Here is a 24,451-nt window from a genome sequence, read left to right as displayed (position 1 = left end):
AGTTCATGAGATCAAGGCCCACATCCAGCTCTGACGGTGCGGAGCTTGCTTGGGATTCTCTCTCTGCACCTCCCCTGCACATATACTCGGTCCTTCTCTCAAAAATAAATAAACATTAAAAAAAAGTAAAAGAACAAAGGCCATTAGACATATCTGTCGTTCCTAAGGAAATTTTACATATAGAATTATTTGCTCTGGAGGGGTTTTATCTTCTTAAATCTCACTATGGAACCAAGATTAAAGGCCTGAATTTCTTTTAAAGAAGGTAATTTTGCATTAAATGTTCTATTCTGAGGAGTATCAGAAATCTCGTGAGAATAATTGTTCTAATGTCACCTTTAGATTTAAAATGATCTGTGCATTTTTTATAAACATAAGCTCTTCCTTTCTTAAAAGAACCCTCCTCAAATGAGAATCTGGAAGGAGTTTGAAGAAAGATGTTTAAGTGCAAAAAATCCTTTCCTTAAGTCCTAGCCCACCATAACGCTACAGATACGGGGGGGGGGCGGGGACAGACATGCTTTCTTCCGTGTTCATTCATGGCACAAGAGAAATGTTTTAAAGGTTGTTTTTTGTTTTGTTTTGATTTTTTGCAGAATTGGTTACCAGCAATAGCTGATCGTTTTGCTTTAAAAAGCTTTACAATTGATGCTTTAAATGGTTGATCCATAGATTTCTTTTTTTCCCTATCAAGTTACAGATCATGCAACCAAACATTTCCCTTTTTTCCTTCCCTACTGACCGCACGCCCTTTTCTTCCCTGATCTTGGACTGTTCTTCCAAGACAGAGTAGGAATGCGTGGATAGATGCGTCCTCCTAGAGGTGCCCTTTAGGTGTGGATAATCAGGTCCATAGTCTTGCAAAGCTCAGTAGCAGTTCCCTCTGTCTGACACATTTTCCTTTAAGATCTTAGGCAGGCAGACGGAGCATTACTAGGCCCCTAAGATAACTTAAAAGGTGTCCTAACAACCCAAAATAATTTGAGAACTATTGATTTGGAGACTTAAAGTCTCTTCTAAAATCTTCAAGGGGGATTTATAAACCTAAGCTTAAGTTTATGAAAAGACTCAAGTTCCTGGCCAACCATTCAGTTTTTTCAGTCTCCTGGGTCTTCTGGTATGCCTGAGAATTCCACGTATTTGGTACCTTCTCTCTCAAACGAACCTTCTTTAAATGACCTTTGTATCAGGTAGACTATTTTAGGAGCTCTGCTCTTTTTAGCTGGATTGAAGGGGATGAAAGGCCTGTAAGCCTTATTAGCATTATTTTATCAAAAACTGCAAAGCCACATGCTTTTGTTGAGAAGCACCAAAAGGAAAACCTTAGTTTGGAAGGATTCATTTTAAATAAAGATAGGAACTCAATAGCCCTTACTTCAGGGAAGAGAAAGGCATTTTAAAACTAGTTACATTAGAGTTAAGTTCCCCCTGTGATTTCAGCGTTATAAATGGCTCTTACAAGGGCTTCCTGAAAGCTTCCCACCAGCCAGGTTTTAGCCGACAGATTACATCTCTGCCTTAGAAGATGCCTGAAAGAGAAAGAGAAACATTTTTACAGGCAGAATGCAGCAGAGGAAGAAAGGACACCCGCAGGCACTGTGTTCATTTTAGAACTACAATGACTGTTGCTCAGATTTCCTTGATGCAAGTACAGGGCCTCCCTGTCCCAAGTGGACACACTTGGATTTTATCCTTTACTTTCACAGTGAAGTCTTACCTAGAAGGTCTGTGAGTGACGCACCACATTTTGGTTGCAGGAGAGGAAGTTTCAGGGAAAGCAGGTTGGGCAGTGGCGGCCCCACACTGGGCACGAACCCCCTCTGCTCTCAGCTCCTTTTCCCTATCATTCCCTGTTGGACTTTCCCAAAGATGAAAAGAAAGTTGTACTGTTAAGTCTCCAAGGCACGTTACCCCACCTATCCCCTAGCCCTTTTTAGAAGGGAGTTTGCAGAGATCATTGTTGGGAAGGGAGGGGTGAGGATTTATCAGTAAGTTGCTTGAAGATGGGCCAGAAGAGCCTCCAGAACAGGCAGCCTGAGAATGGCCCTCTACTGGAGACGCACACATATAAAAAAGTAGGCACAGAGGAGTTCTGCCACTGTTGTCTTTGAGGGGTTGGAGGTGAAGGGACTGCCACAGAAGTGCGAGCATGGGGCACCCTAGTCCTTAGTGGGCAGTGGGGATGAAACGGAGTTAATGGAAAGCACCTCAGTGAGCCAGCTTCCCACAGGAAGACCCCCAACCTTCTTCCTGGCAATGGCAGCATCTCCCTTTTTCAGCGTCTGGGTCTTCTAGCATCTCATTGTTTCAGTCACTCTTGGTTCAACAGTCTTCCAAGAGACAGCCAACCTTTAGAGCAGGAGCTCTGTACCCTCACCTGGCACTGGGGTCCAGTGGACACGTTTTCTTCTCTCGGGTTGCCTACTCACCAGACTAATCCCCTTCACGTCGGTGCTCCTGTGCGCCACTGGCGTGTTGTCAGGGATGAGGGTGCAGCCGGCCAGCATGTCCAGGGAAGCTAAGATGGCATCATACAGGCGATCTGCATGGCTCTCCAGCTCACTGGGCTGCTTCGAGATCCTCCCGAGGACATCCTTTAACACTAACAAATGAGGTTCAAAGCATTTAGGCCAAAAAAAAACAAAAAACAAAAAAAACCCCCAACACCCAACATGTGTGTTTTGGAAGAATCATATATAAGGGTGCAGTGTTTTACACAAAACAGGAACGTGGCAATAGTTTCAGGATGTCCACTCTTTTTAACAGTGACTCTCTAGGGACTGGTGTTTGTTGTGCTGGAGAATCTGTGTTGTGAACTTATGATTAAAGCGGAGCAAAGAATCTCACTGGCTTCACTCTGGATTTACGTAATTCACCAAAAGGCACAGAAACAGGGTGCTCTGGTGACTGGTTATCATCATCTGACCTTTAGAGTTAAGACACAGGGCACACCCAGACCCTACGGGGCAGGAGGCTTAAATGAGACGAAACAATATGCCAAGATTAGGACACTGGGCCCCGCTGCCAGGTTCCTAACAGCTTCTACTGGCTGGGGAACTGTTACTTGGCATGTATGCAGCTAGTCTGGGAACGTATTTGGGAATGCTCGTGAACCTTTTGTGGGCCCTAAGCGAACAGACTTCAAAAGAAAATTACCTGAAAGCAGGCTAAGTAAGACAAGAGGTTAGTAAGGCCAAGATTTCCTCCTACAGGCCAAGTGTTCATTTGCGGAAGGGATAGGCTAGGTTCAGAGTGCATCACACACAGCAGGCTTGTTTTTCTTTGAGAAACCTTATTTCCTTTGTGAAACACAAAGGCTGCTTTAGCTTCCTGAGCCTTTATCAGCTGTGTTAACACTCTCTCTGGTTTCCTGCTACAGCTGCAACATCTGCCAGCAGCGGAAGGGAAAGGGGAAGCTGCGTATCTGCAGGGGATGCTGGCAGACGGGTGGCAGGAGAAGGGACATAGGCTCGCTGTGCCGAGATCAGGCCCCCGGGGAAGCCACATGAGTGCCGTGTCATCTGGGCGGAGTGCCGTCCTGGTGAGGCCCGGCAGAGGAGTGCGGCCAGGGTGCATGGTACAGCTCGTCTATAAGAGCGACTGGGCTGGATTTTCCCCTCCAGACCTTTGCTCAGTCCTCCTGTGTGTTTGTCAGAATTCGGGGACCTTTATTTTTTTTTTCTAAACATTTATTTTAGGATGTTAGAGTATTTGGTTGGGGCCAAGTAAAAGGAAAGCTGGGAGTAAGAATGAAGTAATCTTTCCCAGTAAGACTTTCCTGTTTTAATTGAACACATACACACAGGAGCCTGAATCGTCACTGCTAAGGAGTGTGGGCTCCAGAAAGGACTGGCGACACGGGCACCCAAGCACTGAGCCTAAGCACAGCGAAAAGCCAGCTGCCCACAGGGAGGCCTCGGCAGGAGGCTGAGATGGACATTTCGGAGGGGGAGTTAGTTTGGTTCTTGTCCCTACAGTTGCACTGGTGATTGCAGAAGGAAGCAGGCCGTGAAACTGGGTAGGAGTGCTTGTGCCCAGGCTCTACGGACTCTGGAGGTGCGCCCCACAGAGAGCTAAGCAGTCCTGCACATAGCTGGAGAAACCCTGTGCACGTCTAGGGGAACTTGTGATGTTCACACGACACCAAAGTTCCTCATTAGTCCAAGCCAAGGACGGGAGGGGCAGTGTGTCAGTCTTAAAGAGCCTGCGCATGTATCTGAAAATCACAGAAACCCCAAATGCCTTACTTTGGCAGTAAAATACCTTTAGACTCCTTTTGAGACAAGGGCAAAGTGAAATGTTATTACAGATTAAGCACCGAGAACTATTACTGGATTGGTTTTTAAATGAAGGTCAAAGAACCTGTAGTTTTTTAAGAGGCCCACTGTTCCATGCGGCCTCTGGGAGAGTTTCCTGGTATGGAGGGCTTTCCCTTCCTGCTCAGGCCCCTGCACTTCCAGACACAGCAGCGGGGGAGTCGGCAGAAAGGGGTTTGAGCCAGGCTGCCACTCCTTGTGTGGTCTCAGGCAAATTCACAACTCCGAGGTGAGAGTAAGAAGAGTACCTATCTCACAAGGCTGGGATTAAATGGGAAAAAAAAATTGGTACATTAACTACTTCACAGTGCCTGGCACACGGTGTTCAGCACGATGCTGATGTAACTACATGCAGCAGAGCAGGCTGACGTACTGAATTCTGCCCCCGTAAAACCCAAAAAACCCTAGTGCAAGAGCCAAAACAAAGGCCTCCTGAGGGCAGGGGATTGCCAAGGGCTCACATAATTCACACTGGATAATCCCCGCCAGAAATCCTTCAGTAGTTCCCTGTCCCATTGAAACCCTTCTGCCTGTTCACAGCTTTCAACCCTGGTCATTTTTCTCCCCAGGGGAAGAAATGTCTGGAGATATTTTGGGTTGTCACAACTGGAGAGGAGGTGCTACTGGTATATAATGGCCGAAGGCCAGGGATGTTGCCAAACATCGCAACACACAGGACAACCCTCCTCACAAAGAAAGTATCATGTGGCCCAAGATGTTGATAATGCCCAGGTCCAGAAACCGCCCTATACCGCCTGCCTAACACGCACCCACCGCTGCTGGTCAGGACAGTGCCACCTCACTGCCTCTCGAGCCCGAGGGCCCCGCCCAGCTTTGACAATGTGGTCTGTTCCCGGGATAAACCACACCTCACTCCAAAACTGAGGCATAATCTACATGGGCTCTTTTAGCTCTTGGTTGTTTAGTCTTCTAGGAAATGAGGGGCTGCTTTGGCGATCCATCAGTTCTCTGCTTTAAAGCTAGCATTCCCCACCTCATCCTCCCCCTCCCATCTGCCCTCAGCAAGGGCAAGGCCGACTGTAAATCCTTGCACCCTGCAGGCTTAGGCATACTCTTAATGTCTGTGACCTCACATTTTCCTAAGTGGGGAGCCCATCCTACAGAATGAACTTGAGCTTACTTGGTATACCACTATCCACCTGTCCCTTTCTCTCATCAATTCACTTCTTCCCTTAGTCTGCTCCCTTAGAACAGACTGGCTGCTCTCAGATGCTGAAACAAGTCTCCTTCAAGGCAGAACACAAAGCAGATAACCAGAGAGGGGTCCAGCCTGTGCTGGGATAGGAACGGAACCCCTGAGGGCTCCCTACTGTGTATATCCTAACAGAGAACCAAAGACCGCTAGATTAAAACCAGCACTCCTGTGCAGGTCACTACCAGGAAATGGTAAAAGTGTGTCACTCTTGCAGGCTCCAGGCCTTCTACTCAACTTACCTTTCTGACCGTGACTGGTTCCCCCTGTGGCCGTGGGGCAACGACAGTGGGAGGGCCGCAGCCACAGGAATCTATGGCAGTTGGGGGGAGGGGGGTCTTTACCAGTGACAGTGTGGCTCCCTGGACCTGCTGCCGAGGGATGGAGCGCGGGCTCAATTCAAATCTTCAAGCATCTCACCTGGGGTGTTATCCAACAGGCACTGAAGAAGAATCTCCCCTTTCTGTAAGACACTCTCAGTCAGGGACTGGTGTTCATCTATATCTTTCTTAAATTGCTTAAAGCATATGAGAAAATAAAGAAAAAAAGCTTCGTTACTATTGTTCTATAAAACTTACTCAAAATGATCCTCTGCAAAGGTAGTTCTATTCCCCTCTCACCTGGAAGACAAACCCACTCGATCTTCAGAATTCCCCAAGTAAACAGTACATTAGTTTAACTCTCCCTTCTTTGATTCTTTGAACCCAAAATAAATAGAGTCAATCTTTTCTTTTGTTTACAGTCTGACAAAAGAGTTTTCTTTTCCCTGGCAGAGCCTGGTTCATGAACAGCTTGGGGGGCAGGGGTTCTTTTTGTTATACCTCACTGGGTCTTCTTTAAACTCACAACTCACTATGGGATTCTCAAAACACAATGTCTTCTATTCTAACGGACCTGGGAAGTGAGAGCCACGTAAGAGGTGCCTCGACCCATTTCTTCCCGGAACGTCCTACTCTGTGCAGACCTTGGGGAAGGCATCAGGGAAGCTGTGAGTCTCCCAAGTAGCTGACTTTTTTTCTCCTCATGGGTACCAAGTGTTATTATAGCCGACTGTTTTGATGTTCCTTTAACGTTAAGACGTGTAAAGTCAAATCCATGACAACCTTTAGTACAGGGTACAGAACTTGGTGGTTCACATTCTCAAGTTATCATTTTACTCTTGGATTTAACCATATTCTTTAGTTTTCTTTTGCCCTAATACCTATGCTGATTATTTTATTCTTTAGTATTCTCTAGTTTATATGCTGCCATAAACCTACCGTGTTAAGACAGAGAGTGAGACAGAGTCACAGTAACAACATGTGGACACACACACACTTGCTTGTATGAGCTATCTAAGCGGGGGGGGGGGGGGGTCAAGGCAGCTCATACATATTCATGAGTCCTGCACCATTCTGTGTGGGGAAGGGGCTGACAGAGCTGTCGTGCTTTATGACACAGCTGTGTGGTGACACAAGAGGGCAGTCTTCACTGACTTGTGAGGGTTAACTCCCAGCTCAAATCTCAGTTCTACCCACAAAACAAGACAGCTGCTCTGGCCAGCCTGGAAGGTGAGGCAGAGAAGGACAGTGAGGGATACAATGGAGGGAATGGACTTGTTCTACTTGGCACTTGCTCTGACGGGGATGGGGCCGAGGCACTCTGGAGAGACCACCCAGATAATTCTGAGGGCAACTTCCAGGCAGTTTCCTCTCCCCACAATGTACTGCCCCTGGACCCCCAAGGGGTGAGCCCTGCTCAGCTACACAAGCACACTCAGGAGCTGCGTGCAGAGGGCGCTGTCACACTCAGCCTTCTCCTCCTCCCTCCAGCACACTCTGGGCAAGGAACTCAGGGCCACCTCTCTCCACACAGCAGGAAGTAGCACTCCCACTAAGGCAGGACAGCTGGCTACCCAGTCGAGGCCCCTCCCTAAATTTTACTCGGCTCCAAGCTGGAACACCAAAGGCCTATCCTCCCTCCCGCCAGGATGTGCCGGGGGCTGGGTTGGTGCTACTCTGGCTGAGGCAAGGGTCAATAACATCTTCCTCTGAAGGCACTTAATTAGGTTACAGAAATTCAAAGAACTGTCTCAGAAAACCCTTTCGAGACTAGCATCAGGCTCAGACCACAATTCCTAACTACCTCTGCTCCTTCAGAAGAGGTTAAAAATGCTTGGCCAACCAGACAGTGCTACGGGCCTCTGGGTAGTTCAGTCAAGGTTAATGTTATACTTTGCATAACTGTAGAATTGATCCTCCAATTCAGAACACTTCTGAGAATGAAGGGGGAACCTGTTGATAATTATTCTAGAACAGGCACAAACTATCATTCCAGATACACCTGATCTAAAGTCAAATGAACCAGAACACACAGAGACGTTAAAAATAACGGAACCTTAATGAAAAAGAGGCAAAAAACCCCCAAAACCAAAAAACCCCAAAACAAAACACACAGAAGCAAATTCCAGTCAGTGCTTTCCAAAAGAACTTTCTGTGATGATGGAAATGTTCTATCTGCATTGCTCAATATGGTAGTCACTAGACAAATGTGATGCCCAGACACTTGTGGTTGTATCTAGTGTAACAGAAATAGGAATCTTTAATTCTCCTTCATCTGAAGAGCCACATGTGACTGGTGACTCCGTGACTAGTGCAGATCTATACTTAATCCCTGAGACATTTGGAAAATTACATTACAAATCATCCCTAAGGATATTAGACAGAGGATGAATAGATTTTCTCCAAACTCTTCTTGGCCTGGGAGAGAACTACATTTTGCAGTTTTTCAACAAAAAGAATTTGGAAAGGACCTCTGATTAGATTTCAGGTAGAACAGTCAATTGTGCCGTAACATACCGAGTATCAGTTATTTGAGCTTTTACTTTGTAATCAAGTACTTAGCCACCACTCTGGTGGCTAAGAAGCCAGGACCACGTATTACCCGGTAAAGCTGCAGAGAAGACTTGAGACCTGTAAGATTGGACTTGGATGGAATCAGGTGGTCGGTAACATCTGCTATGTTATACAGCCAGCGGATCAGCTCTTCCAGCTGACAGCAGAATGTCTGTAGGCAAATAAAAGAACACATGGTGTTACTGACCAAACTGCTGTTTACATTTGCAATCCAAGGGATTCTAGGAGAAAGACTGCACTTTGCTGGAGCGTTCCCTCACTTGAGGGGTCACTCCCCTCCCTCCCCCCAACCTGTTCCCACCCGGACTCCAGACCTCTGCCAGCGCAATATGAAGAGCCCCACCTTGGCTGTCTCCCCTCAGCCTTCGTGACAGCAAAAATGACAGGCTGAGAAAAGCCTGCTCTGCACGTGAGAAGAGAGCAGCTAAGGGGAGGGGCCGTGGACAGGGAACGGCCCAAAAGCATGCCAACCACGGAAACCAATTCTCGAGTGAGCGCCAGTGCTAACTTTGTTAACTGTCCCTGAGGAAAACAGAAGATAAATGACTATAATCGCGACTAACTTGAACCTACGGCAGGAAACCAAGTGAATTACAACTGCTCGTCCCTGTTCTGTTCCCACAATGCCCAGGGCACCTGGCTCCTAGACTCCTGCTGGCCACTCACCCTAGGGAGGCTATGAGCCAAGCACTTTGCCTCGCAGTATTTCAGTCTTTTATCACAAAAGAGGCACATGCTAACATTTGTCCTACTTGCTTCACGGGACAAATGGAAACATCTGCATTGGCTCATTGGTTCAAGGTTTTCCAGCCACCTGTGCTGCTGTGTGTGTGCAGTGTCCATGCGCTCACCCAGGACACAAGGCCGTATGTGGGACTCTCCATGTGCAGAGAGCCACATACCTGAACGTCCTAGTGTCAGGGACTATACAAAGCCCTCAACAAGAATTATTTCACGTAGGGGCGCCTGGATGGCTCAGTCGGTTAAGCATCCGACTTCAGCTCAGGTCATGATCTTGCAGTTCGTGAGTTCGAGCCCTGCATGGGGCTCTGTGCTGACAGCTCAGAGCCTGGAGCCTGCTTGGGATTCTGTCTCCCTCTCTCTGCCCCTCCCCCACTCGCACTCTGTGTCTCTAAAATAAACATTAAAAAAAAAAAAAAGTTTCATTGTAATCCATACAACATCCCTGAGAGGCAAGGCTCCACATTTTACAAATGAGCAAACTCAAAAGACTAAGCTGAAATTCCAAATATGGCAGTGTTATGATTGAAATTCAGATCTGCCTGATGCTGACGACCTCATTCCACAGGGTATTAATTCTATCTCCAGAGAGTCATGAGTCCACAAGAGGTTTGGTGATCAAAATGTCTTAGGAAACAGTACATGAAGTGACTCTAACTCCGAAGTGCCACCACTTTATCAAACTGAAGCTCTGAGGAGTCCTGCAGTCAAGAAAGTCATTTACCATTGTTTAGTTCAGACAATCGAGCCCGGACCTTTTTCGTGCAGAATACCTCTTAATCCTCAAGGTCAAGAGCTCTAGGAAGCAGCCAGGAGTAATGGTTAAACTTAGGCTCCAGCCCTTGGGTGGGCAAGTTACCTACCCCTTCAAGGCCTTTCTCCCAACTGTGAAATGACAACAATAGTCCTTATCGGGCAGAGGTGTGAGAATCAAGTAAACTAAGGCACAGCACAGTGCCTGGCACATGTAAGTGCTCAAGGTCACTAAATTTGATTCCCCGTGCACTGGCAGAAGAGCTCCCTCTAGGCAAAGCCTCTTGAACGTGGAGTTTACCTTCACACACTGCACGAGTGATTCTTTTCCGGGCTCTCCTTTCCCAGGAGGCTGCCCTGCAGCATCTAGGTCTAAGAACGCATGCCGATCCCACACAGCTGGCAAAGAAGAGTGTGCTCTCAGGGGTCCAGAGGAGACTCCCAGGGCCTGGCTGTTCCCCAGACCGCCTTCCCCTGCAGAGCCCCTTGCATGGATGAAGGAGCAGAGCAAACGGTGGTTCTGGCCCTCAGGGCCCCTGGACCCTCTGAGGGCAGCCTCAGAAGGAAGCTGGCTTTGGCTAGAGTCCGACGGGAGGGAAGCTGGCCCATCGCTGTCTGACACGTCGAGGGAGGTCTGCCCTTCGGCAGCCCCCGTGGGCAGGGTTACCAAGGTGGGGATGGAACCTAGATGTGAAACTAAACTAGAAACCTGCGTCAGCCGAGCGGGCAGGGCGAGATACTCGTCATCACTTTCCACCTCCTCTTCTGGTTTCCATCCAGATTCTGTGCAGGCAGGGTGCCAGACACCCTGGCTGGCTCCCTTCTCTCTGTCTGTCCTGGGCAAGGGCCACCCTCTCTCCCATGTCCTCCGCTGGGGAGAGCCCGCCTCAGGGTGCTTGCCCATGGGTAGCCAGTCCTTCGCACCCCTCGGGGCTGGCTCTCTGCTCTCCCAAGGAGCATCCCTACCGCCCGGGGCTCTGGGGGTAGATGTGAGCTGGTTACAAGACGCCAACCCCACACTGCCCTGCTTCTGGGGTATGCCAGAGGACCACCGCCTAAGGCTTGGCTCTCCGGGCCTAGAGAATGGCAGGGCAGAGGCCTCTGCTGATGGGCAATTCTGGGAGCCATTAGTGGGTGACTTCAGGGTGCTCGCGGGGGAAACAGAAAAGCTATCCAGGTCTACACCTGAGTCCTGCAGCACAGGGTCAGCCAGCATGTGGCTGTCAAGGTGCTTTGGGAGGTGAGGCTTGGGCCTGAGTGGGTAAGTATAGTCCAGCAGGTCTTCGTACTCTTTATTCGGGTTCCAGAGTGGGGAGTGGCGGTCGGGGGAAGGAGGTAAGGAGTCTGGAAGCACACAGGCCCAGTACTCGGCCTGGAAGGAGAGGCGCCTCCTCCCCAGCCCAGGAGCATCAACCCCAGAGGACGCAGGCTGTGGTGACCACTGGAGCCGTGGCACTGACCCCACAGAGGGGGCTGAGTGGGGCATGGCCAGCTCCAGGGAGGATGAGACCTTGGCAATGGAGCAACTCTGAGGTTCCGCCTTCTCCTGGTGACCCTGGAGACTGCTGCCCGGGGAGGAGGCAGAGACGCTGCGGCTGGAGAACTGAGGAACAGCCGTCCCTTGGCTCACCACAGACCTCCATCTTGTCGGGAAAGGGAAACCTGAGCTGTGAGGCTGCTGGCTGAGGTCCAGCGCCCGTGGCGACTCAACTGGGGACGGGTCATCTTCAGTATCAGCATCATGTCCTGAGCAGAGACCTGTGGCTCTGGGAACAGTAAGAGTCTGAGGTAGCTCCTCTGAGGCAGAAAGCCTGGTCTCCTCCATCTGTAATGACAGAGGGAAGAAAAAGCAGTCAAGTAAAAGCAAGCAAACCAAATTTCGTTCTTAAAGGACAACTTTGGAATGTTCCTTGGGGGCCTAGACGATATTCAGGAAAGGTCTTGAAATTAGAGTCTGCTATCCGATGCAAGAACCGGACAGCGTGCGGCTAGTTTCCGGCACGGAAACTCTGCGTGCTCCGGGAAGCAGACTGCCCTCCCCAAACCGATCTCGCCCTCTGGCCTCCATGCAAGCAGAGAGCAGGTGCAACTCCGACAGCTCTGTCGTGCTACAGAGCCCGCCACCTAACTTCTGAGAAGCGCATCCCGGGCAGAAGAAACCTCTGACTGTGTGAAGGAAACACATCCAAACCAACGGGCAGGGATCCACCAGGCCACACCCTGCTCCGCTCACACCTTCGGGAACTGAACGCTGGCAAAGCGAGTCACGCGTTTCAGCCTCTTCCCTCTGAGTTTTTAATCTGCTCAGTGAAGAACCTGCCCCGGGGGAGGCGGGATAGCACACCGGTTAAAGGCGTGGGCTTTGGAACCAGACAGACTCGATGCCAACCCCTAACTTCCACCTTCCAGATGTATGACTTTGGGCCTCACTTCCCTCATCTGTAAAACGGGGATGGTAACGGTACCACTTCCTCAGGACACGAGGATGAAAGGAGCTCACATGTGAAAAGCACAGGGTAAGAGCTCAACAAACAACAGGTACTACAACAAGCAGCCCATTTTTAGTAAGCTCACAAAATAGCCCATTTCTATGTTTGCTTATGTGCTTCCTGCCTCACTGAATCTCTCACGGGTGCCCTGAACTTCCCACCACCCCTGGTTCCCAGGCAGATGGGTCCAGTTTCTGTTTTCTCCCAGACAGGCATACTCAGAGCATCCTCACAGGACAGAACTGCATGGGGGCAGTATTCAGCAGCCGAGGCCAGAGTGATACTAACGAGATCAAAGCCATTCTGTGGAAGGCCTTGGCAAGCAGAACATAATAGGATGCCAGAGCCGGAAGGGACAGATCATTCAGGTCACCTTCCCAAGGCCCTCACCTTTCTGAGGGCCTGAAAGACTTGGTGATACGTCTGAGGTCACAGAGTCAAGGAGGACTCCTTGATCCATGTGACTCGTACTAGGCAAGGCTTCCCTGCAGTCAGGGAGGCGCAAGAAATTCTTCCCCAAGGACGGTGCCGCCTACTACGGGGGCTCCAAGCCTCTGCCAGGTTCCTTGGGTCCCAGGGGATCCAGTCTCGGAGCCCACAGCCCTGGACCCAAGTCTCCTCAGGGCTCCCCCTGAAGACTTCAGATCACCAAGTCAGAAACAAGACACGGCCCCGTGGTCTAGCCCTCTGGGCAACAGATCTTGGCCATAGCATCCCCAGTCTTCACAAGGTCACCAGTCACACTTTTGAGGAACAGGAGACACTGTGGACAGAGTCCCCAGGGCCCAACTCTCCAGGTGAGCCTGTAAATCAGAAATCATCACACCCAGACTCCCTTAAGTCCCCACCTTGTACAGAAGCTGGGAAAGCAGGTAAGAGGGTGAGAAGAATGCTAGAACATACTGCCAAATGACCACATTAGTTAAATCTAAAGTCCCATTTGCCTTATCACCTACCTGGCTTTCCACAGAGTGCAAAAGGTCTCCAGTCCCCGGGCCAGCAGAAGGAAGCAGGCAACCAAGAGCAGGCTGAGATCTACCAGCTACTGGCTCCCTTCTGGTGTTGTTGGCCTGTGGCTGGTAGGCTCCAGAGGGGCTGGGGCCAGCCCTGTCACAGCAGGCAGGGGCAGGTAGCCTCTCTGTTCCCCACACCGGGGATGCAAGCCCTCCCTCAGCTTCCAGGTGTGGTGGCTGCTCCTGCTCCCCACTCGTGAGCCCTGGGGTGTCCACTTCCTGCTCCCTGCAGCTCCACTGCCCATAGGACAGGGCCTTGGTGTCTGCGGGGGCCTCCACCTCCGCCTTTTCTTCTCCCAAAGCCATTGAGATGTCACTAGGTCAGTGTTCCCCTGAGGCCTTCAGCTCTCTACAAAATGGGAAAGAAAAAAAAAAAGATGTATTTTCTGCATCTGTGTCCAGGAAACCTTGCTTTTTAATGATTAAGACAGACATTTGCACAGTGAAGGAAACCACCAACAAAAAGAAAAGGTAACCTACTGAATGGGAGAAGATATTTGCAAATCGTGTATCCTATAAGGGTTTAATATCCAAATATATAAAGAACTCATACAGCTCAATACCAAAAAACCAAATAATGTGATTTAAAAAATGGGTAGAGGACCTGAATAGAGATTTTTCCAAAAAAGACACAGATGGTAAATGGACTCATGAAAAGATGCTCAACATCACTAATCAGAGAAATGCACAGCAAAACCGCCATGACAGGGCGGCCTGGGTGGCTCAGTCAGTTAAGCATCTGGCTTGATTTCGGCTCAGGTCATGATCTCATGGTTCCTGAGATGGAGCCCCCTGTTGGGCTCTGCACGGACACCAAGGAGCCTGCTAGGGATCCTCTCTCTCCTTCTCAAAATAAATAAACAAAACATTAAAAAAAAAAACAAAAAACAACCATGACACATCACCTCACACCAGTCAGAACAGCTAGAACAAAAAGGACAAGAAATAACAAGTGTTGGCAACAAGGTGAAGAAAAGGGAACCCTTGTGCAGTGTATGTAAATTATTGAAACTGGGGCAGCCACTGGGGAAAACAGTATGGAGGCTCCTCAAAAAACTAAAAATAGAAGTACTAGATGACCCAGTTATTCCACTTCTGGATATTTACTGAGGAAAACTGAAAACATTAATTTGAAAAGATGCATGCACCCCCATGTTTATTGCAGCATTACACGGAAACAACTTAAGTGTCCATCCATAGTGAATGGACAGAGAAGATATGGTGCATACATACAATGGAATATTACCAAGAATATTCAGCCATAAACAAAGAATGAGACTGTGCCATTTATGACAACATGGATGGACCTAGAGGGTATTATGCTAAGTGAAAGAACTCAGAGAAAGACAAATACCATATGTTTTCATTTATATGTGGAGTCTAAAAAACAAAACAACAACAAAAAGAAACAGACTCATAAATATAGAGAACTAGTGGCGGCCAGAGAGGCGGCGGGTGGGGTTGATGGGTGAAATAGATAAAGGGGATTAAGAAGTACAGACTTCCAGTCATAAAGTAAGTAAGTCACAGGGATGAAAAGCACAGCATAGGGAATATAGTCTATAATATTGTAATATAATCTATATACTGAAATAATGTTGTATGGTGACCATACTTATCCACTTATTGTGGTAAGCATTTTGTTAAGTATACAATTGTTGAATCACTATGTTGTACACCTAAAACTAATATGTCAACTATATTTCATTAAAAAAAGAAAATTAAGGACAACCTCTTTCCTCCCTCCCTCTCTCCCTGTTTTGGCCAAAGAAAAGAAAGAACAAATGGTGTCTATTTCCTCTGAAGAGAACACAGGTCTGGCTTTTCCTTGGCCCCAGAGCCTTCCAAAGGGGATGCAGGAGCAAACCATTTTGTCCTCTGCTTTTATATGGCCTGTACCAGCCCCAGCACCAGGTGCCCAGGAGGGTCAATACAGGTCCAAATCAGAGACCAGGCTTAAATCCACATTTTCGTCCCCGTCCCTTTGGCCTAGTGCCACTGGGGTAAGGGGCCCGGCCTGGGCCCTCCCTGGGCCAGCCCCACGACAGTTCTTTTGCTGCAATACTCCCATCAGCAGGCAGCTCTGGCCTGGCTCTGACCGCTCTGCCGTAGGGAACAGCAAGTCAGGGCAGGCTCAGGCCTTGGCTGAGCCCAGGGTCTTCATACAGTGCCTGCTTTTGCCTGGCAGAGGAGGCAGGGCCCTCTCTCAAAGCACAGAAACCACATCCCAGGCGGTGGAGCAGGTAGCGATTTATTCCTGCCAGAGAGAGAGCAAGCAGCAGCTCTTCTCCCACTAGCTCAGGTTATGATTAACTCGCACTGAGGGAAATCCAGGTGGGTGACAGTGGTAATGGCCACAAAGCATGCATGCATATGACAGTGAGAGCCCTGGGCCGGCTGGCGGGCAGGCAGGTGAGGGACAACCTGGGCGAGCACTCACGGAGGGAAGACGGAACAATCTGGGAGCTGAAAGTGAAATAGGCCTGTTCCAGTAAGAGCTTCAGGGATTACAGACAGAGACTAGCTCCCCTCAGCCTAACAGTATACGCAACAACTGCCCCTGGGGGCACCGGTGGACGGGGCCAGGCCAAAAAGCTGGAAGGAGGGAACGACTCCCAGAAGATTTGGAAGGGGAACAAGGGAAGCAAAAGTGCCCAGGATTTTGGCGGTCACCTGGAATGCACTGGGCGAACCTCAAAGCTAGAACCTGGACAAAAATAGCCTTGTTTCCTCAGAGACCAGGAGAAGCAGTGATAGCAAGAGGAGGTGCCAGGAGGAGCGGGGAAGGCGGAGGCTGAAGACTGGGGCTCATCCTGCTCAGCTTGCACACCGGGGAAACCAGGCGGGGCACAGTTATGTCTTCAGAACACCCCGCCCGGTACTGGAAAAGGGTCCTACTCTGCTTGCCTGGGCACACGAGGCTCCAGACCCATTCGGAGGTGACTCTAAAGCAGAGCACACAATTCACATTGACTCTCTTCTCACAACCGCTGCATGGGGCAGAACAATTTTTTTGACAGGTAATCTGTGGATGAAATATAAAATGCACTGCAGATATAAGTCTCCTTCTGTCCTTGTCCCCATTCCTCACTGTAACAAGCTCCTGCATGATGCAGGGCATTAAGACACTGCCTGGCACACGGAGTGTGCTGTGGGTCAGCTGGTGCCAACAGTGTCATGGGGGGAGTGTAGGGCACAGAATCAGTGTAACAAGTCACCTTACAGGCAACAAAGGAGTCCAACAGAGAGAGAAAAAGCAGCCAATTTCTCATATAACTCAAGCAAAATATTTACTACTAGATACTCCCATAAAAACAGGTAAACAGTCTCATTGATTCTGTACATAGGTCTCTCACTGAGCTCTTGATGTACATGCAAACACAACAATCTATTTCACCCTTCTCCCTCTTTTCATAAAAGTAGCACTGTACAGGACACCCTGTTCAGAATGCTTTCTTTCCTTTTTTCCCTCTAAAACACACACACACACACACACACACACACACACACACACACACACACACACTATCTTAGACATCTGTTCTCAACAATACCCAGAGAGCTTCCTCTTTCTTTTACGTCACTGCCCAGTACCATAGTCCACCTTAAAAGTGTCACTGTCCCTTTATCTGTGAATACTGGGATTATTTCCAATCTTTCCTTATTACAACCCATGCTTCAACGAACTGACCAAACAGAACCATCAAGGGCACACATCTCTTGCATGCATGCTAGCACGTGCACAGCAGAAACATCCAGAAGAAAAGCTGCTGAGGCGAAGGGTACCTGCACATACCTCAGCATACGTTACCAAGTGGCCCTCTAAGGCATGGCATCAATTTATACCCCAACCAGCAGCATGCCAGAGTGAGTTTCCCACGGGAGGCAGGTCCTCTTATCTTCCCTCACAGAGGGGGAGACCAAGGCTCAGAGAGATTTAAATCCAGGACTGTGTGACTCCAGAACCCAAGCTCTTTCTGAACCATCAAAGGCAACAAGTTACAAAGCAGAAAAGTACATGGAGGAGGGAAGAGAATGACAGGACAAAGAGATGAGTGACCAAGTCCTGCTGCAACATGTTCATGGAGCCACATCCTCACCTTGTGGCTAGTTAAAAAACTACACATGAAGCTGTTGACAGGCAAATTCTGTTTTCACAACTAGAGAAATACGTGGAGACCATGAACTGGGAAAATCTAACCTGTAGCCCCCAACTTCTACTGTTGCTCCATTCCTAGAAACTCTCTCAATGGCTAGAGTCAGGCCTGATGGGTGGCTAATTCTCCCTCCACCAAAAGGGTGTGGTCTTGCAACGAGGGCTGAAATAAGATGATGCTGGGGCAAAAAAAGGGTGCAAATGATCGGTCTTTGTTTTGATGATGTAGTTTTAATTTGTCCTGTCTGGACCTCATTATTCAAAAAGAAGCTATCCATTTATTCTGGGGGGTTGGGAGTGGTGAGCTAGAATTATAAGCTACTTAGAAGACACCCTAGGTAACTTTCAAGTGTACAGACAAACCTGAACTAGGTTAACACTGTCGCCAGAGGCCCTTGAGCAACCAGGTAAGATGGTCTGAGACTGAATGATTTTCATGGAAACAGTACTGCATAAAAGGCAGGTTTATTTCCTCAGTCTGGATAAACAGTCTTTTCCTAATCTTACTTATTAATCTGCCTACCAAATCATGCTCTCCCCTTGGCTCCACAAGTTATGAGGAGACAGATACATGTGAAAGAAAAGATTTCAAAGTCTGTAAGAGTGCATTTCAAGTTGTATATAAGATGCTACAGAATACAAAAGTAGAAGTCAACCGGGATAGAAATAATCAGGGAAAACTGAAAGTGATGACTGTTGGAAGCAAAGGCATTTTTAAAACATCAAACATGATGAAGTGGCCTAGAAAATGCACAAGTTTTAGATTTCTGAGCCTCAACTCCATCCACGCTTGCCAGGTGGGCAGCTGTAATACTGCATGAAGGTCCAGCCCTCATTTCTATAGCTTCATTACACATCATTTCTTCTAACTTTCTGGGGTGAGGACGGAGGTAGGGGTTCCACTTAGACACTTCCAATGAGAAGCAGCTTAACTCCTTTTCAAAGCACCCATTTCAAAGACCATTTCAAAATGGTCTGCTCTGGACCATGAATATGACTTGTGGTGTTGAACCAACACTGTCTCCCAGGTCAACAGCTTTACAAAACCTACTACTTACTCTGTGGGGGGCCTCCTTGCTCAGAGATAACGTATCTTACAGAGTTCCTGTGAGCTAGCCGGCCTCCTCCCTACCAGGGAAGAACCACAAGGTCGGAATGAGTGCCTGGAGCCCTCGGAGCATAGACAACGAACAATGAATTCAACCCTCCATCTGAAAAATCTGTACGTCCCAGAACTGCCCTGTCCTTGGCCAAACCAAGAGACAAACCACATAAGCTTCAGGATAGTGTAGCAACCACCTGGACTCTATTAAAATTCTTCATTAGTCTCCGGCAGAGGCCATATGACCTACCAGATATATATAATTAGGAGTGATGTAGGCTTGGCATCCGCTTGCCCTACAGTAAAAATACGCTCATACGTCACGTATGTGGCAACGCTGACTCTGTAAGCCTGGACATCTGACCCTTCTCGTGCAGCCCTGTCACAGCTGCCAGGCCTTCCTCCCACTCACTCCCATCCAGGATGGACAAAGGAGGGCTGGGAATTAGGGGGAGGGATGATGCCCCTCTCTTAACTAAACCATTCTGAGAGAGGAATGGTCAACCAGGGATCAATCCTCCTCCAATCAAAAAAGGACTACCTGCCAAAAAAAAAAAAAAAAAAAAGACTATCTCCAGGACTCATTAAATCACAACCTCCCTCTGAGATAATCTGATTTATACCAACTTTGCCAGGGAAGCTGTGTACAGGCAAGGCCCATCTCTGTACCCAAGCACACAGCCAGCCACCTGTACCAGCCACGCAGACTACGTATTACTTGACAGAGCAAGCCCTACCAGTTTAGGGGCCAAAGGCTTCAAACTCCTTGTGTTTTCACAGGAGGCCACAGGTATAGGCGGCAAATGCCATGCACACATTGCGGCAGAATCTGGCCAGAGAACCAGACAAAGAGGCTCTTAGTACTATTGCTCTTTCCCTAAAAACATAAAACTGCCCACAAGGAACAGGGGAGGGGGCAAGGTAGGATCCAACATCGTCAGGTTGCTGGAAAGCTTCTGGGGGAACTAATTTATGGGAGAAAGAAGCTTAAAGGCAGAAGCCAATCCAGGCATGGGAAGCACCATGTTGGGGGTAAATATATATGTGGGGGAGGCCAACAAAAGGGGCAGTCACAAGAGGCCAGGGCCTGCCTCAGAGCGGGGTGGGTGCCAGGAATGCTGTGGCTTTGAGCCACAGGTTTGAGACTGGGAGGTCAACAGCCAAGAGCAACCGCCATTCTACCTGCTCCTTCCCTGGCTGCTGAAGACCCCAAGTCCCTTAGTCCTCCACACCGACCCTGTCTTTCCCTGTGGGGCAGGTCACTCTGAGCGCCGCGTCCACCTCCTTTGAAGGTTCAAGCCAAGTGAAAAGGAAGAAGAGGTTCAAAGCTATGGAGGGTAAACGTGTTTCCCGTGATTGGTAATGGGCTGATGCCATCCTCAGGATGCTCGGGCACCAGCAGCCCCTTTCTTTTTCCTCCTAGGGCGACTTCCCTCTGTTCTGCTTAGAGTTAGAGACAGTCCTCCAGGGCCTGAGGAGGAGCCACTGGCTCCCTCTAAATCAATTTGGTGGGAGGGCTGTGGCCAGGCTGCTCCCCTCATTTTCTCACTCGCTCACTCACAGGCTGACTGGGACCACCAGATAGCCGTGCAGCAAGGCCAGTCTTCTGACTCATCAAGCAGGTCTTCAGAAGGCCTCAAAAGAGATGCAACTACCACACCTACAAGGAGCTTGGCTGAGCTCCCAGCCTCCTGTCCACTGGAACGCAAGCTCTCTGGCCTCCTCTGCAAACTGTCCCCATCCAACAAAACTCAAAAAAACTACAAGGATGTGGAGGACTCAACATGTTAACAACCGTATCCTCTATTCCCACCATAGAGCAGGCAGAAAACCAGCTTTCCTGTAACAAAAATCTCTCCTGCTGTCTAAGGAAGCTGGCCCTGGCATACAGGGTTGCAGCTCCAGAGGCCACTGCTTTTACTGTCCTGGGCATTTTCTGTGAGGTAGTCAGGTCACATGTATGAAGACTGATAACAATGTCACTCACTGTACCAAAGGATCCTCTTTTGGAGAAACCACTGGAGAATTCTCTGGTCTCAGTAACAAAAACAACTGTTTCACTGAACAGCCAGTTTGTTTTCACTTCATAGGTATTGGCAAAACTGATAAAATTTTCCTCTTTGCATTGACTACTAGGAAGCTCAGGGCCAAATCTGCAATCCTCCTCAAGCAAAAAGCTTAGGACAGAAAGGCACTCACCTTTTATACTATTCTCACCCCTGACTTCCTCCTACTTTTCTTTCAACCTATCTGCCTCAATTACTTTTATTGAAAAATCTTGTTATACTGAAAGTACCTTGGAATGACTTCTCAAATCATTTTTTGGAACAAAATATAACAACTGTTAAAAACGGGCGCCTGGGTGGCTCAATCGATTGGGCATCCTCCAACTCTTGATTTTGGCTCAGGTCATGATCTCACAGTTGTGAGTTAGAGCTCAGGCTCCACACCGAGTGTGGAGCTTGCTTGAGATTCTTTGTCTCCCTCTGCCTCCTCCCCCACTTGCATGCTCTAAAATAAAAATAAATAAATAAAGTTAAAAATTAAAATAGAATTGTTAAAAATAGAATAACATAATAGGAAAAAAAAAGATCGTAAATCCAAACCCATAAGGAAACATAATCTGTTTTTAGCAATACTTCTAAAAACCAAATGCAAGTACTTATGTTAGTACCTTTCTACAAAGTGTGGTCTACAGACGAGCAGTATGTGCATCACCTCAGAGCTTGTTGGGAATGTAGATGTTAAAGTTCCACCCCAGAGTCTTGGAATCAGAATTTGCATTTGAGCAAGATCTCAAGCGATTAGTAATGTTTCAGGAGCACCAGGTTAATCAGTAAGCCTGTTTCAGCAGGCTGGAAAGGAACCACTACAGTGGCTTTGTAACCATTCACTGAGTGCTTCTCTTTTTTTTTTTTTTTTTAAGGCTTTATTTTCAAGTAATCTCTACACCAAATGTGGGGCTCGAACTTACAACCCCAAGATCGAGAGTTGCATGCTCTACTGACTGAGCCAACGAGGTGCCCCAGTGATTGCCTATCTTATGCCAGGTACACTTGGGAAGGAAATTTATGATCCATGTCCTTAAAGTCTTTGCAATAGGACACTAGAAAAAGTTCACATCTGTGGCAGGTTTTTAATATAATAGCTAATTATAAGTATGTTACAGCTGGAAAGGCATATCCAGAAAGAACCGTATTCCCTAGAAAAGATTCAAGATTCATTATGCCTACATTAAAAACAGAATCAGAGACCAGAATTCTCCTGTGATAGTTACAAGTGAAAAAGAGACAGCATTTGTCTTGATGACTCCAAATAATTTAAGAGAAATCAACACAGTTCAAGGGGACCTCCAGCTGAAAGGAAATGTACAACTTGGCCTGCTTCCTGCCCCCAGAAGGTGGTACAGGAAAACCTGGAAGTGAGGCAATAGCCCCTAGGGGTTGTATCTGCCACCTCTAGGTCTGGCAAACAGGTCTAAAGCCAATGAGAAGGCTTCTTCCACTTTTCACAGTGTTTGTGAACAACTTCAAAGACAGGAGACAGTTTCTTCATGTGAACAAAGTTCTAAGAAAAGAAGCCACCCCAAGTCCATCTCCACAAGCTCTGCCATTCTGGCTGAAGCAATCATCCTGAAGATTTCCTGTTAGCCACAACAGGCCCCATCTGTTTTACTCCTCTGCTCTTACAGGACCATTCTGGGTATCAGACCACATTAAGAGTATATCAGCTCCTACTGCAGTACTTGGCCAAGTTATTATCTGGCACTTCATCAATCTGTAGTGGGTGGTAAGGCTCTAAATGAATACCAGATAGTCTCCTATGGAATACTTTTGCTATGGGGGGAAAATCACGAAAGGCTTAAGGACTTTTTAAAATCAAGCCACAGATAAGGACTAAAAGGCAGAGAGACCCTGAAGGGTCAAGTACTATATAGATACTTAATTCTAGTAAATCTATTGAAGTATCTGTTTATTTTTATCCTAACAACTGCTAACTGCTCCTGAACGTTTTCTTTGAGCCATGAACTATGCTAAGCACTTTATACCTTTTTTTTTTTTTTTGGTGCTATTTTTTGAGAGAGAGGGAAGAGCATGGGAACCCCGGGAGGGGCAGAGGGAAAGAGAGAATATTAAGCAGACTCCACACTCACTGTGGAGCCCTAGGCACAGCTCGACCAAGGGCCGTGGGATCATGACCTGGGCTGAAACCAAGAGTTGGACGCTCAACCAACTGAGCCACCCAGGCACCCCTATGTCAATATCTTATTTAATCCTCAGAACCCATGGAGCGGGTACTATTATAACTCCTATCTTACAGATAAGGAAGCTGAGGCACAGAGAAGTTAAATAATGTATCCAGAGTTAGTAACTTGGCAGATAAAGCCTGATTTGACTTAAGAGAGCCAGAAGTCAACAGCTTCCCTAACCAGTAATAATAACTGGTCCAACAAATTAAAGGAATGAAAATTTTTGCTTTGCCAACTTTTGGCTACACTGCTGTTTTTCTGTTTTCTTTTGGCTTCATCCACTGAGTGCCTTCTCTGTTCCAAGCACTGTGCTAGGAGCTGAGGAAACCACACAACTTGACGCTTGTAAAAAAAGAGGCAATAGAAGGTAGCCTAAAGGAACAAGAGATTATTAGCTGTGGGGTGGGGAAGAGCTTTAAAAGCTTTTCAGAAGAGGCGAAACGGAGTTCTTTGCTCTTTTCAGTACTGAGTGGTCTAGCATTGACCCAGGTGATGGAGGCAACAGGATGAGAAGTGGTGACCTGTACTTCTTTTAACCAAACCCTAGGCAAACTGATCTAGTACATTTTGCCCGGCATTTTAACAACATCCTTCCCACCCTAGATCTGGGAGCTGTTAGGGTATTTATGAATACAGCGTATCGTGCAGGCCCCACTCCCCACCCCCCGAGGAATTCCCAGTGAGGTCCAATCTGCTCCCGCACTGGCAGGTTTCCGCTCATTTTTATTACAAACAATACACCGAACCCAACCAAATAATTACAAAGGGCCTGAGCATGTGCCTCCAGGCTGCTGAGAACACTTCTAGTGATGACAGCCGAAAAGGGTGGCCTTTCTAGGCAAAAAAAGCAAGACATTTTGCGCTTTCCCCTCGGCAGCCGGGGGCTGCTGCATTCACGGCACGAAGAAAGCATCATTCGTCTCCATCTTTCTCGTGGGAAGGGCCGTGAGCTAGTGACAGAGGGTCTCGGCGTTAGCCCCGACCGGAGCAGCGCGAGCCCCTTACTCCCTGGGCCCCGGCGAGCGCACAGGGTAAACAGCACACGCCCGGGAGAGGCCGCGAGGGAAAGTGAATTCGCCCGGGGCCAACGAGACGCGCAGCTGCTCGGACCGGAGGATACGTGGACACGCGCGCCCCCTCGGCTCGGCCTCACCGAGCTCAGGCTTTTCCAACCCGGGCCTCCTGCCGCCGCGCCCCGCACCCGCCGGGCCGCCTGCAAGATGGAGGCGAAGGCAAGAGGCGCCCCTGCCCCCTGCCCCCCCCCCCCACCAGGGAGCCTTTGTGCCCTTCCCGGAGGGGTACTCGGAGCCCGGCGACGCGCCCAGCCCGGCCTCGCAGACCTGGAGCGACCGCTGGGCAGAGGGTCCGGGCGGGCGGGAGCTGCAGAACCCCGACCCCCGTGCGGGAAGCTGCCTACCTTGCCTCAAGCGCTTCGGACTCCCTGACCGGGCCTGCGGCGCCAGCAACACGACGCTGCGGCCCCGACGCGGGGGTCCCAGGTGGAGACCGAGGCCCTCACGCCTGA

The 24,451-nt window shown here is 48.6% G+C and overlaps 1 protein-coding gene across 5 annotated transcripts; it reads right to left on the bottom strand.

Moving 5' to 3' along the window:
* Positions 1–75: 75 nt before the first annotated feature.
* Positions 76–24,451, bottom strand: CEP68 (centrosomal protein 68). 5 transcript variants are annotated; one of them, XM_042981553.1, is made up of 8 exons: positions 24,344–24,451; positions 13,363–13,768; positions 10,219–11,742; positions 8,452–8,574; positions 5,950–6,046; positions 2,430–2,602; positions 1,460–1,529; positions 76–92 (listed from the first exon to the last, which is right to left on the bottom strand). In XM_042981553.1, the coding sequence occupies exons 2-7, from the start codon at positions 13,723–13,725 to the stop codon at positions 1,506–1,508; spliced, it is 2,304 nt and encodes a 767-aa protein (XP_042837487.1). In that variant the 5' UTR covers positions 13,726–13,768; positions 24,344–24,451; the 3' UTR covers positions 76–92; positions 1,460–1,505. The 5 variants fall into 5 exon arrangements, 3 of the variants coding, with proteins under 3 accessions (XP_042837487.1, XP_042837486.1, XP_042837485.1); XR_006215767.1 differs by lacking the exon at positions 76–92 and having other exon boundaries at positions 674–1,529; positions 1,718–2,602; XM_042981552.1 differs by lacking the exon at positions 76–92 and having other exon boundaries at positions 674–1,529.

The sequence above is a fragment of the Panthera tigris genome, chromosome A3 (assembly GCF_018350195.1).
Source record: "Panthera tigris isolate Pti1 chromosome A3, P.tigris_Pti1_mat1.1, whole genome shotgun sequence".
Lineage (NCBI taxonomy): Eukaryota > Metazoa > Chordata > Mammalia > Carnivora > Felidae > Panthera > Panthera tigris.
This window is presented reverse-complemented; position numbering and strand designations above follow the sequence as displayed.

Bases quoted from the DNA above. Each gene is read 5' to 3' on its own strand.
- CEP68 (XM_042981551.1), bottom strand. From the start codon at position 13,725: ATGGCTTTGGGAGAAGAAAAGGCGGAGGTGGAGGCCCCCGCAGACACC. The intron at 11,743-13,362 runs GTAGGTGATAAG...CTGTCATTACAG, and splicing joins TGCACTCTGTGGAAAGCCAG to ATGGAGGAGACCAGGCTTTC. The intron at 8,575-10,218 runs GTAAACTCCACG...ATTTGCCTACAG, and splicing joins CACTCGTGCAGTGTGTGAAG to ACATTCTGCTGTCAGCTGGA.